At 42.7% G+C, this 14,303-nt stretch overlaps 1 protein-coding gene across 2 annotated transcripts in view; it reads right to left on the bottom strand.

The window, feature by feature from the left end:
* cd2ap (CD2-associated protein) overlaps positions 1–14,303 on the bottom strand; it is a 124,936-nt gene that overhangs the window by 71,074 nt on the left and 39,559 nt on the right. Inside the window, exon 1 of one of the 2 annotated variants that reach the window (XM_056294306.1) lies at positions 9,274–9,327. The exons of the other annotated variant lie outside the window; for it this stretch is intronic. Within the exon in view, the coding sequence (XP_056150281.1) occupies positions 9,274–9,306 (33 nt within the window). The 5' untranslated portion in view covers positions 9,307–9,327. Of the gene's footprint in view, positions 1–9,273; positions 9,328–14,303 lie in introns of those variants that run through there. 2 annotated transcript variants of the gene reach the window in all.

The following is a 14,303-nucleotide window of genomic DNA, read 5'->3' as shown; positions in this document are numbered from 1 at the left end:
CAAGAGCCTGTTCCTTCATTACAAGTCCACACAGTCAAATAATCTTTTCAGGTTTGTTTCTTATCTATTTGTTTCTATTACCCAGGGAAAGTCAATTCTCAAAACACTCTTTCCTCATAATGACTAAGGATGGGGGAAGGGGGGATCGATACAGCATAGTATCACGATATTTTGTGTGGCAATATTGTATCGATACACAGACACCAAGTATTTTATTAATTGGTATTTTATTGTTTATTTTATCATTATTTTTATTTATTTTCAATTTAACAGCAATTAACTTTTAAACCCCACAGTTGCTGAAGGGGCTGTACAACTTTTTTGTGTAAGTTACATTGTTCAAAATACCCGTAAGTAGACCAGTAGTCAGCACACGTTTGCATTCAGTTAAGCTGGACGATGTATACTGCAATACAAACAGTTCATCAGGTGCATAAAACATTCATGACAGGTTTTTATGACTGGGTTGGTCAGTCTGTCAATTTCACAATCCCATTTTGCTGCAATAAAACAATTGAAGTGAGATAAACAGACTGAAAACTTTAACTTATAAGATAATTTTTCTTTTTTTATATATGTTGGATATGTGTTTTGTAGTTTTTGTAGTTTGGATACATGTGTCCTTGCAGTTTGGATTTATGTGTCCTTGTAGTTTGGATATATGTGTCCTTGTAGTTTGGATATATGTATTCTTGTAGTTTGGATACATGTGTTCTTGTAGTTTGGACATATGTGTTCTTGTAGTTTGGACATATGTGTTCTTGTAGTTCGGATACATGTGTTCTTGTAGTTTGGATACATGTGTTCTTGTAATTTGGATATATGTGTTCTTGTAGTTTGGATACATGTGTTCTTATAGTTTGGATATGTGTGTTCTTGTAGTTGGGATACAAGTGTTCTTGTAGTTTTGATATATGTGTTCTTGTGGTTTGGATATATGTGTTCTTGTGGTTTGGATATGTGTGTTCTTGTAGTTTGGATATGTGTGTTCTTGTAGTTTGGATATGTGTTCTTGTAGTTTGGATATATGTGTTCTTGGTAGTTTGGATATGTGTGTTCTTGTAGTTTGGATATATGTGTTCTTGTAGTTTGGATATATGTGTTCTTGTGGTTTGGATATATGTGTTCTTGTAGTTTGGATATATGTGTTCTTGTAGTTTGGATATATGTGTTCTTGTAGTTTGGATAAATGTGTTCTTGTGGTTTGGATACATGTGTTCTTGTAGTTTGGATATGTGTTCTTGTAGTTTGGATGTGTGTTCGTGTAGTTTGGATACATGTGTTCTTGTAGTTTGGATACATGTGTTCTTGTAGTTTGGATATACGTGTTCTTGGAGTTTGGATATATGTGTTCTTGTAGTTTGGATACATGTGTTCTTGTAGTTTGGATACATGTGTTCTTGTAGTTTGGATATACGTGTTCTTGGAGTTTGGATATATGTGTTCTTGTAGTTTGGATACATGTGTTCTTGTAGTTTGGATGTACGTGTTCTTGTAGTTTGGATATATGTGTTCTTGTAGTTTGGATACATGTGTTCTTGTAGTTTGGATATACGTGTTCTTGTAGTTTGGATATATGTGTTCTTGTAGTTTGGATACATGTGTTCTTGTAGTTTGGATATACGTGTTCTTGGAGTTTGGATATATGTGTTCTTGTAGTTTGGATACATGTGTTCTTATAGTTTGGATATGTGTTCTTGTAGTTTGGATATATGTGTTCTTGTAGTTTGGATACATGTGTTCTTATAGTTTGGATATGTGTGTTCTTGTAGTTTGGATACATGTGTTCTTATAGTTTGGATATGTGTGTTCTTGTAGTTTGGATACATGTGTTCTTATAGTTTGGATATGTGTGTTCTTGTGGTTTGGATATGTGTGTTCTTGTAGTTTGGATACAAGTGTTCTTGTAGTTTGGATACATGTGTTCTTGTGGTTTGGATATGTGTGTTCTTGTAGTTTGGATATGTGTTCTTGTAGTTTGGATATATGTGTTCTTGTGGTTTGGATATATGTGTTCTTGTAGTTTGGATATGTGTGTTCTTGTAATTTGGATATATGTATTCTTGTAGTTTGGATATATGTGTTCTTGTAGTTTGGATATACGTGTTCTTGTAGTTTGGATAAATGTGTTCTTGTGGTTTGGATATATGTGCTCTTGTAGTTTGGATGTGTGTTCGTGTAGTTTGGATACATGTGTTCTTGTAGTTTGGATATACGTGTTCTTGGAGTTTGGATATATGTGTTCTTGTAGTTTGGATGTGTGTTCGTGTAGTTTGGATACATGTGTTCTTGTAGTTTGGATATACGTGTTCTTGGAGTTTGGATATATGTGTTCTTGTAGTTTGGATATACGTGTTCTTGTAGTTTGGATATACGTGTTCTTGTAGTTTGGATACATGTGTTCTTATAGTTTGGATATGTGTTTTTGTCTTTGTGTTGCACTGCTGTGGACTGGGGGAAATGACATTTCTTTTCCTTTCCTGTGCGCAGGTGCATGGAATGAAATGACAAATAAATATTCCTGATAAAGACTGACACAGTTTTCCTTTGGGGACATAATTTGCAGTTAAAAAAGGATGATAAATCATAATATAATGTACCGCAATGCTCAGCATATCGCAAAATGTTCAAAATCGCAATACTATCGTATAGTGAATTAAGTATCGTGATACTATCGTATCGTGGGGCCTGTGCTGATACCCATCCCTAGTAATGACATGCTTCATACTGACACACACACACACACACACACACACACACACACACACACACACACACACACACATGCAAAATATCTTTTAAATCAACTGCTCTTCTTAATTGTCCTGTATTTATTACTGCAATGGTTTACCAGGAGAAGAGATGACAGGCCGGGCCATAGAACAAGTAAACATCTATACCTAGCAGTACAGAGAAAGGGGATTCTGGGTGAACATGGCTTGCAGTGATTTGTAAACCTCCAAAATCTCAACGGTACGTTGACCGCATTCGTGGGGCTCCACGCTTAATGAGTCCGACTGGTGGCAGAGGTGTTAAAACCTGGTCCAGAGAGGACAAGTCCTATGTGTGCATTCATTCCACCCGTGTAAAAAACCAGCTGATTCTAATCAACACCACTTAGCTAAGTAGGGGCAAACTAGTTTGGGAGAATCAACTGGTTTAGTAAATGGCTGGCATAAAAACATGGTTAGGACTTTTGCTTTCTGGACCTGGGTTTTGTTTTTGTTTTTTTACACCTCTGACTGATGGAGTAGCAAAATATATCTGCTAGCATGATGTCACAAAAAATTAGAAATAAATAAAATGAAGTAGAAACAAGGGAGCCAGTGCAACATAAATACTAGGGATGCACTGATGCTGATATTAGATATCGGGCTGATACCAGGCTAACTGAGTATTGGTATCAGAGATTGAACTGAAGACTAAAATCTGATAAAAGCCATGAGTAACGTCATAAATTAAAGCAAAATAAAGAGGAAAGAAAGAAAGCCACTTTATTTTTGTCATTGTACAGGTTACAATGACATGTGTTCTCTGCATTTAACCCATCCTATTGTATGGGAGCAGTTGGCAGCTGCAGCGCTCGGGGGCCAACTCCAGTTTTTCTTTCCATTGCCTTGCTCAGGGGCACAGACAGGAGTATTAACCCTAACATGCACGTCTTTTTGATGGTGGGAGGAAACCCAAGCAAACATGGGGAGAACATACAAACTCCACACAAAATAGCTTGATTTGCAGAATTTTTGGCACATGGAAGCCTGCGTTTGTTTAATGATGGGGGGAAAAAACAGTTTCTATTGCAATTATTTTGCCCACTTATCCCAAACTAATGGTCTAAGTCTGCACTGTTCAGCAAAATTATTGGATTGGATCGGTACTACATACTGGCCGATCCTTAAAGATTTGTACTTGCTAGGGTGTCCAGGTGGCGTGGTGGTCTATTCCATTGCTTGCCAGCACAGGGATCGCCAGTTCGAATCCCCGTGTTGCCTCCGGCTTGGTCGGATGTCCCTACAGACACAATTGGTTGTGTCTGCGGCTGGGAAGCCAGATGTGGGTGTGTCCTGGTCACTGCAATAGCGCCTCCTCTGGTCAGTCGGGGCACCTGTTCACGGAGGGGAATAGCGTGATCCTTCCACGTGCTACATCCCCCTGGCGAAACTCCTCACCATCAGGTGAAAAGAAGCAGTTGGCGACTCCACATGTATCGGAGGAGGCATGTGGTAGTCTGCAGCCCTCCCCGGGTCGGCAGAGGGGGTGGTGCAGCGACCGGGAAAAAAAAAAGTGTCTCACCACACTCACAAAGCGCTGAAAGGAAGTGGCGTGGCTCTGCCTGGTTAGACGGCTTGAATGCCAAACATAACAGGTGAATGCAATTAACTATGTGGCAGAAAAGAAAAGCAGCAGCATTGTGGATCCCAGGGGACTTGACTGAGAACCGCTGCTTAATTTTACGGCACGCGCGGCCGCTACGTATGTTCGCATACGCAAGCAAACACCTAAAACATATCGGTGTCTATTAATCACACTCTCGCAGAAAAGCACCGACCTTTGACCATAAATCTAGTTTAAGGTATTGTAGCCTTCACATTGACTGAAGTGGCCAGTCCCTGACAGGAGAGGAGCAGCTGTCCCTGTGTCTCTTCAGGAGAAAGCTACAAGGGAGGAAACAGAGATGGCAGGCTCATACACAAGGGAGAGCGTACAAGCAGCATCATCAGAAAAGGCCTCGACATGGAGCCCCTCTGGTTATCGGAGCAGAGCCAGACAAAACACCACCTGGAGAAAAGACACGATTAGGACTGTGAATTGAGTTGGCCCCGATGCTGTACAAGGGCCCCGGATAGAAGAGAATGGCTGATGAAGAGTCTGGTTGATGCCCTGTGTTTCATATGAAACACAGGATTATGCCCCTACTAAATAAATAAACAGAGAGAGAGAGAGAGTTTTTTTTTTCCGGAAACCATCAATGGTGTAGATAAAAGTGTTCAACAAATAAGGAGCAGAATATTAAGATAGACGTAGGGGAAAAAACTTTAATGCATTTCAGTACAAGCTTGTTTTGTGCGTCATGCACTCATCAGCTGCCAATGTGATATATATATATTTCTATACACACACACACACACACATATATATATACACACATATATAATATACACACACACACACACATATATATATACACACATATATAATATACACACACACACACACATATACGTATATATATATATATATATATATATAGAGAGAGAGAGAGAGAGAGAGAGAGAGAGAGAGAGAGAACATTTGGAACACGTGACTCCAGAGTAGCAGGAAATGGACGGCGCAGGTAAGCTGCGGGGGGTCCTGGGAGGGGGGCCAGCGGCGAGCATTGCAGCAAGATTTGTATTATCTTGCCACAACCTGAGAGACAGTGGGTGACGGCACCTATTGCTACTGTTGTTGTTTAATATCATAATCATTGTTGTTGTTGCTGTTATTATTATAATCATTGTTGTATTGTGTTGTTGTTGTTTTACATGCTTTGGCAATATGTACACAAACGTATGTCATGCCAATAAAGCGCATATTGAATTGAATTGAGAGAGAGAGAGAGAGAGAGAGAGAGAGAGAGAGAGAGAGAGAGAGAGAGAGAGAGAGAGAGAGAGAGAGAGAGAGAGAGAAGACAACTTGGCTTTGAAGGAAGGACAGAAAGCTAGCAGGGAAGTCACCTCAGCTCATCAAAGAGACCATCACCAATGAAGAAAACGACAGCACTGTTCTCTCAAACACACACACACACACACACACACACACACACACACACACACACACACACACACACACACACACACACACACACACACACACACACACACACACACACACACACACACACACACACACAAATATCTCAGGCATGCTCAGCAACAGCTTCATCCGTCTATTTCTCTAACCTTTTCACAAAACAAACCGTAACCATGGAAACCTGCTGATAGTCTTGTCAATGCACCATTGTACAAAAAAAAGTAGATACCGCCCAATGCTGAATCAAGCTTCCACAAATGACCACAATCCCCGTCTCGCATCACAGCTGTAAAACATTGCCAGATTCTTCGAGCCTGCCTGAGTCCATGACAGCCGTGCAAAGTCCCCGTCATGCCTTCACAGATCTCTGGTATGTTATGGACATCACATGTGTTTTAATGGTACTGATGATTACAGGTGATAACTAAAGTCAGGTGCAGGCAAAAACAACAAGTGCTGTGACATTATTTCCGAAATGGACATGTGCTCCTGAAGAGCAAAAATGGGATGTCACAAAATATTTCAACGGCACGTTCTTTAAAAAAACAAAAACAAAGAACTATCTTTACCAAACATCCATCCATTATCCAAACCGCTTATCCTGCTCTCAGGGTCGTGGGGAGGCTGGAGCCTATCCCAGCAGACATTGTGCGGCAAGAAGGGAGAAACCCTGGACAGACCACCAGGCCACCACACACACACACACACACACACACACACACACACACACACACACACACACACACACACACACACACACACACACACACACACACACACACACACACACATTCATACCAAGGGGCAATTTAGTATGGCCGATTCACTTGACCTACATGTCTTGGACTGTGGGAAGAAACCGGAGCACACGGAGGAAACCCACACAGACAGGGGGAGAACATGCAAACTCCACACAGAGGACGACCCCCAAGGTTGGACTACCTCGGGGCTCGAACCCAGGACCTTCTTGCTGTGAGGCGACCATGCTAACCACTGCACCACCGTGCCGCATTCTCTACCAAACATTTACATATAGTCCCTTTTTTTGTTTTGGCTTTTTCCCCTTTTCTCCTCAATTGTATCTGGCCAATTACCTCACTCTTCTGAGCCGTCCCGGTCGCTGCTCCACCCCCTCTGCCAATCCAGGGAGGGCTGCAGACTACCACATGCCTCCTCCGATACATGTGGAGTCGCCAGCCACTTCTTTTCACCTGACAGTGAGAAGTTTCACCAGGGGGACGTAGCGCGTGGGAGGATCACGCTATTCCCCCCAAGTTCCCCCTCCTCCCCCGAACAGGTGCCCCGGCCGACCAGAGGAGGCGCTAGTGCAGCGACCTGGACACATATCCACATCCGGCTCACCACCTACAGACAGGGCCAATTGTGTCTGTAGCGACTTCCGACCAAGCCGGACGTACCACGGGGATTCGAACTGGCGATCCCTGTGTTGGTAGGCAGCAGAATAGACCGCTACACTACCCGGATGCCCCCATACATTCCCTTTTATGGGTTTTAATGAAGCCAACATTAGGGGCATGTAAATCTGTTTCAGGCCGAGTAGACATGTTTACCTTTTTAAAAAAAAAAACAAATCTGACAGCACTTCTCACAAAATGAATAGTGGCATTCAAATAAAAAGTGAATGATGGCTCACTGTTAAAACCAAGAGTTACTCAAAGACCGCTGCGTCCTCAAACACTCGTGTTTTCCACGATTAAATCATCTCATACAAAAACACGTATTGGACTGAAACAGTCATTGTGAACATAGAAAAGCAGTAACAATGCATGCCCTGTAATAACACAGTTGATTTTTTTTTTAATACTTTTAACTCAAACTTCAATAAGTCCAACAAATAAGCAACGTGGACCCTTAGGGGACAGCTAAAAGTCTAATCAAAGCCAAAAGACATGATTTTCGGTCATTTTCACACAAGTCACATCTGTCACACGGTAAGCAGGCAGATTAAAGCACAGTCTTTGTATCTTTGCTAAACAAAAGAATGATATTCAGGGTAGTGCTCAGTTCTGGCAAATAGTCTACACCAGATACAATGTAGACTTCAGTCGGTGGCAGCAGTAACAGCAGCTGGGAAATTCCACTCTGTGTGCGTGTGTGTGTGTGTGTGTGTGTGTGTGTGTGTGTGTGTGTGTGTGTGTGTGTGTGTGTGTGTGTGTGTGTGTGTGTGTGTGTGTGTGTGTGTGTGTGTGTGTGCACGCACTCACCCACCCATGTCTGAGTGAATGAGGGAGGGAGGGAGCTGATAGTGAAATGAGAATGAAAGAAACAAATGCAGATTAAAAAAAACAGTGTTTGAAGGGGAGAGAGAAGGACAGAAAGCCGAGATAAGAGACAGAGGTGAAGAAAAAAGAGAGAGGGAGAGAGAGAGAGAGAGAGAGAGAGAGAGAGAGAGAGAGAGAGAGAGAGAGAGAGAGAGAGAGAGAGAGAGAGAGAGAGAGAGAGAGAGAGAGAGAGAGAAATGGTTTCATTCGACCATTTGAAAAGTGCCGGGTGCAGCGCCACACCTGTGTTCTAGGCAGCGGCGAAAAAGAAGACCGACAGTAAAGTCACAGGAATCCAACCGTGATAACAAAGTTCAATATTCTCACCTCGCTAGAAAACAAAAGAATTCACTTCGTCAGCTAGACTGGGAGGCTCTCTTCAAAGGCGCGAGGTCTCTTGAGACCTAGCACCATCTGACAGCACACAGAGGAGGTCGGAAGAAGTGTCAAACGAGAGATGAACGTGTAACCGCACCTCACCCATCCAAAATGCATGTACATACATATGCCCGTAACCCCCAACCATGAGCCCAACACACACACACACACACACACACACACACACACACACACACACACACAGTTTGCTTCTCTGCTGTTGATGAGCATGCACCCACACTGCAGGTGTAAAAACTACATACCGTCAGCTGTTTCGATTAAGTTCATTCACCAAGTTGCTATGGCTACACATTAATACCACTATAATGATGTTCCCCATTATTTCCAACTTTAATGACAGGGAGAGAAATGAATTATATGGAGGGAACGAGCTAAAGGTGGGATTTAGAGAATGAAAGCAGGTGAAATGCGAATGGCCTTCAATGGGGGGTATAATTCAATATTAGAAAGGAGGTACTGGTACTTTGTACGCTCAGCGTAAGAATACACAATACAACACACATACCGCATACACATCGGAAACCAAAGAGACACGCGGGCGGAACACTGCCAAAAGAAACAGAAAACGTATGTTTTCAGAAATACACACGAGAAAATCTAATACTGAATAATACTAATCCCTGAATCACACATACAAGAAGATTAATAACATATCCACTCTTACACACACACACACACACACACACACACACACACACACACACACACACACACACACACACACACACACACACACATACAGATTGGACATGTCATCTGTACCCAGGTCACTGCGGCGTAACACTGTTAAATCTCTTACCATGTCCTCCAAAGACATGTTGCCTGTGCTCATCACAGCGCTCAGCTAGACCAGCACCGAGAAGGAGAGAGAACGACAAGCGTGTGCGACAACAGCGTCCGGGAGCAAAGTTCAGTGAAGTTATGACCTCCGAGTCAACAGGCTCCTCAGCCGATTAACTACGCAAGATCAGTCACTGGCACAGGCAGGCTTAGCAGATGACCTATCTCGCTACTCAAGATTAGACTCGACGAGGAGGGAGGGAGAAAAGGAGAGCAGGAAGGAAGCAGAAGGGAAGGGAGGAAGTGAAAGAGTAAGGATAAAAGGATACAGAGGAAGGTGGAGAATGAAATAGAGAAGCAGGAAAGAACGGGAACAAAGCAAGAGAAGGAGGAAAGATGGGCAAACCGAGTGAGCAAGGAAATGTAGGAGAAAACGGACTTCCGGTTGTGCAATGTAGGAGATAGCTGCGCTGAGGGATAGCTCCCGCATTTTCCATAATCCTATTTGCACCATTCGTATATTTACCTCATTTAATTGCATCAATTAGACCATAACTGTACTTGGTTTCCAAATAAATCGGCCAGCAATGTCGAGACAACCGCGACAAGCGAAAGGAGACTGGGCCGCAACTCAAAGCAGTTCCTGAGGCTAAGATGGCAGATCCGCTAACCACTGCTGACCTAGTGAAAGAGCTCGAGAAAAGCTCGAGAATGGATAAGCTTTAAAAGGCTAACGCAGCATTAGCAGCCAAAGCAGAAGACCTCGAAAACCGATCCAGACAACAGAATTTAAGAATTGCTGGCTTACCAGAGGGGACTGAAGGAAGTTTGCTATCAGAATTCGTCTCGCAGCTCATCCACAAAATCATCGGAGGTGAGATTTTCTTGAAATCCCGAGAATTGGACAGAACACACAGAACACCAGCTCCAAAGCCTAACCAAGGCGAACATTCCAGGGCCATCATCATAGATTCCACCACTTTCAGGACAAGGAGCGTGTGCTTCGTTGGGCCAGGACGCACAAAGAGGACATACAATTCAACAGTACAGGATCCTGTTCTTCCCTGACATGAGTGCAAACCTGGCCAAAAAGTGGGCAGCGTTCAAAGATATCAAGGCTAAACTCCACAAAGCTGGAATCGCTTCTGCCCTACGCCACCCAGCTCATCTCTGCATCACCACTGATGGTAACAAACACCACTTCGATACCGCTGCTTCAGCAGAAACATTCTACGAACAAATAAACAAAAAATCGGCGGTCAACTTCAATTGGGTACATATGCCTAAAATATGCTATGGTCAATGCTGGTCGAAAAGCTCGTCTTTGATATTAAAAAGTTTAATGTTTACACTTCCGCTATGTCTTTGAAGGACTTTATTTGAATAATAAGTGAGAACTTGTCACTTCACCCACAACTGACCAGTTCCCTTTCATGACTGAATGCCATGGGGTGATTAACTACAAGACCGGCTGATTTTAAATGCATAGCAAGCCACCTGGCTTACCTTATATCAAAGACTGATTCTGCTTGCATAAGTTCTTGAAAGATCAATGCCGAATTTTGTGTTTAATGACAATTGCTTAATTACACAAACTTAAGTATAGTTTAAACGTTAACTGTACCAATATGAGGTGCACTTGTTTACAGTTAACAGTGGTTAACATACGTAATGTGGGAGTTCTCCTGCTGCTTGTTAGGTTAGGTTGTTCATTGGGAGTGCGACTGTATAGGAGACCTGCGACTCGCTTCTAAAGGAAGGACAAGCATCGGATTTGGAAGTTTAGCAGATTGCTCTCATGCTGCTGAGTTTGTTCTATTTTAGTCTTTGTTTTTGGGATGGGGTTTGGGGAGGTCGCATGTTGGTCACACTTTTTGATATAAATGTCACATGTGTTGACTGTCATGTCAAGTACAGCTGGTTTCATATACTAAATATATATTGGGTAAATTATATCTTTCCAGTGATTACATTTAGTAGGATTTATGGCTGAGCCTAATCAAAAAGCTGCATGTGAAAAGGATTTCATGGAATGTGAGAGGTGTAAATGGTCCTATCGAAAGGGCGAAAGTCTTCCAACACATTAAGCTTCATAGGGCAGATCTAGTTTTCCTCCGGGAAACTCACCTTAAATTAAGTGATCACACAAAGCTGAGGTGGGACAGGTATTTCATTCATTATTTAACTCAAAAGCAGAGGAACAGCTATTTTGAGTTCTAAGAAGCTTCAGTTTACACCTGAAAAAATAGTGCCTGATTGTAATGGCGTTTCATCATTGTCTCCGGCAGACTCGTTCATATACCAGTTGTATTAATATGTGCATATGCCCCTAATTTTGATGATGTCAAATGTATGACTATGCTTCTATCTTCTATCCCAAATATAGATACACATTATTTGATTCTTGGAGGAGACCTAAACTGTGTTATGGACACCCAGCTAGATCACTCGAGTTCCAAGGTTAACCACTCTGTCAAAGTTGACCACAGCACTAACATCATTTATGAAGGAGTATGGAGGCTGTGATCCCTGGAGATTTTTCCACCCAGACATTAGAGCTTACTCATTCTTCTCCCACGTACATCAAACCTCGGAATCAGAATACTTTATTTATCCCCGAGAGGAAATTGAGTTCTATTACAGATACTCACGCTCTAATAACTAAAAACTAACAAGATACAAGATAAGAAAATAGAAACAGAAACAAATAAAAATAAAAGATAAATAAGGAATAGAAATAAGAACAAAATATCTCAACAAGCGTGGTGCACATAACATCCAATCTATACTGCACTACCGCAGAACACAACAAGCAGCACACACAAAACTCAACATGGCCAGTCCAATGACCATTAACTCAGAGTGTCTGACAGTCTGAGTCTGAGGGAGGAGTTGTAAAGTTTGATGGCCACAGGCAGGAATGACCTCCTGTGGCGCTCTGTGGTGCTTTTCGGCAGAATGAGTCTATTACTAAAAGTACTCCTGTACCCAACCAGCACGTCGTGGAGTGGGTGGGAGACATTGTCCATGATGGCATGTAATTTCAAACCTACTCAAGGATAGACTATTTTTTATAGACAAAGCCTTACTACCTACCATCCGTGTACTCCTCTGAATATTCAGCAAAGTCATATCAGACCACTCCCCTCCCCTCCAAACTCAATTTGATTTTTCCTCCACAGAGAAGGCAGAGGAAATTACACTGAGATCAAAAGGAATACTCTACGAATATGGTGACAAAGCCAGTTGTCTGCTGGCCCTTCAACTCAAACACCAATCAGCGTCGCCATATATCCCTCAGATCTATGACCAATCAAATCAACTTACAATGGAAATCAATGCCACTTTTAAATCATACTACTCTAAACTTCATACATCAGCCAGTGTTGTAGTCGAGTCACTAAACCTCGAGTCCGAGTCGAGTCTCGAGTCCCCAGTGTTCGAGTCCGAGTCCGAGTCACCAAAGAAAAGTCGAGTCGAGTCCGAGTCGAGTCCCCATTACCTGAGTCCGAGTCAAGTCCCTATTACCCTAGTCCGAGTCCGAGTCATCAAGGTTGAGTCTGAGTCGAGTTCAAAGATGGCTCCAGTGATCCACTCGGGCACAGTCAAAGATCTGACATACAAATAAAAAAGGTCTACATTAAACAAAAATGACACAGCTGTCACCATTTCAAAGGGAGTTTATTTACTTTGTGACACGATAGCCAAACAAATGCACACCCACACACTCGCACACATGCACGCGCAAGCATGCGCGCACACACACATTTTTAGAACAGTCTGAATTTCTTTGACATTCTGAACACTGGATGTGCTTCAAAACACATTTGATAGCTGTGAATAGCATGCTATTAGCAAATGGTGGAAACAGTATACAGAAGTAAGTTCCACAGCATACAATACATTCATAAAAACTAGTCAAAAGACATTGTCTCTCAGGAATAGTTAGGAACAAAAGGCTGGTGGCACTAGTTTTAAGCATACACGTCTCATTTCAAAAACATAAGATCTGACAGCATGGAACTACTCAACCTTGCACGGTGAGGCCTCATCAAAATGCCTCCATGACTAAATACCCTTTCAATGGGTGCACTGGAGGTAGGGATAGAGAATACCTGTGTGGCAATCTGATAGAGGGTAGGGAATTTGGATTTGTTTTGCTGCCAAAACCTGAGGCACGGGACTGAGTCAGAGTCCTGCTCAGCGATCAAGTTGAGGTATGCAGTCAACTGAGCCTGGCCAGACGGCTTCTTCTCGGTGGAGGAGGGAGTCCTCCTATAGTGGGAGAACATTCTCAACTGCTTCTCAGGAGGAGACTCTGAAAGTTCACCTTCCCCTGGTCCTGTTGCTTCCGCTGCATCTGCTGTTGATACCGCTTGCTTGTCACCCTCTGCCTTTATATACTCTAAAATGAGAGGGGGGCATGGGGGACTCATTACAAATATGTTATTGACTAGGCCTACATGACAAATGACATGTCTATGTGCTTTATTGTAACACCTTCAATGATATAAACATCACAACAATCAAATAGTTAATCACTTAACTCACGTTAATCAAAACATTTCTCACCTTTGATCTCAGTCTTCAGCACATCTTTGATGTCACTGTCCAGCTGCACATCATGTTCTAGCCGCTGGAAGCCAAATGCTGGGTCCAACACAGATGCTATGAAGTAGGCATTGGTGAAAGGAAATTTGGTGGGGCCTCTTCCTTCAGCCGGCTCACATCCTGGTATCTTGACTGCACTGAAAACCTCTGCAAACCTTGTTTTCAAGGAGCTCTCCAGAGCTCTCACCAGAGGCCCACAGTATCTGGCTTTTCCTCTTATTTCCTGTAGGTAACAGCGCAGAGTGAGGGCACAGGGGACAATCACACTGACGGTGACAGTAGTCTCACCCTGAGTTAGGTTGGTTGCCTCTAAGAACGGATCAAGAACTTCGATCAGTTCTTTAAGCTGAGCATACTCTCGCGGGGATAAGATAAGGCTTTTGTGCCCCACTGATTCCAACACACTGGACAGCTTTTGCATGTCTAAATGCACATAAG

This window comes from Lampris incognitus, chromosome 15, assembly GCF_029633865.1.
Source record: "Lampris incognitus isolate fLamInc1 chromosome 15, fLamInc1.hap2, whole genome shotgun sequence".
Lineage (NCBI taxonomy): Eukaryota > Metazoa > Chordata > Actinopteri > Lampriformes > Lampridae > Lampris > Lampris incognitus.
This window is presented reverse-complemented; position numbering and strand designations above follow the sequence as displayed.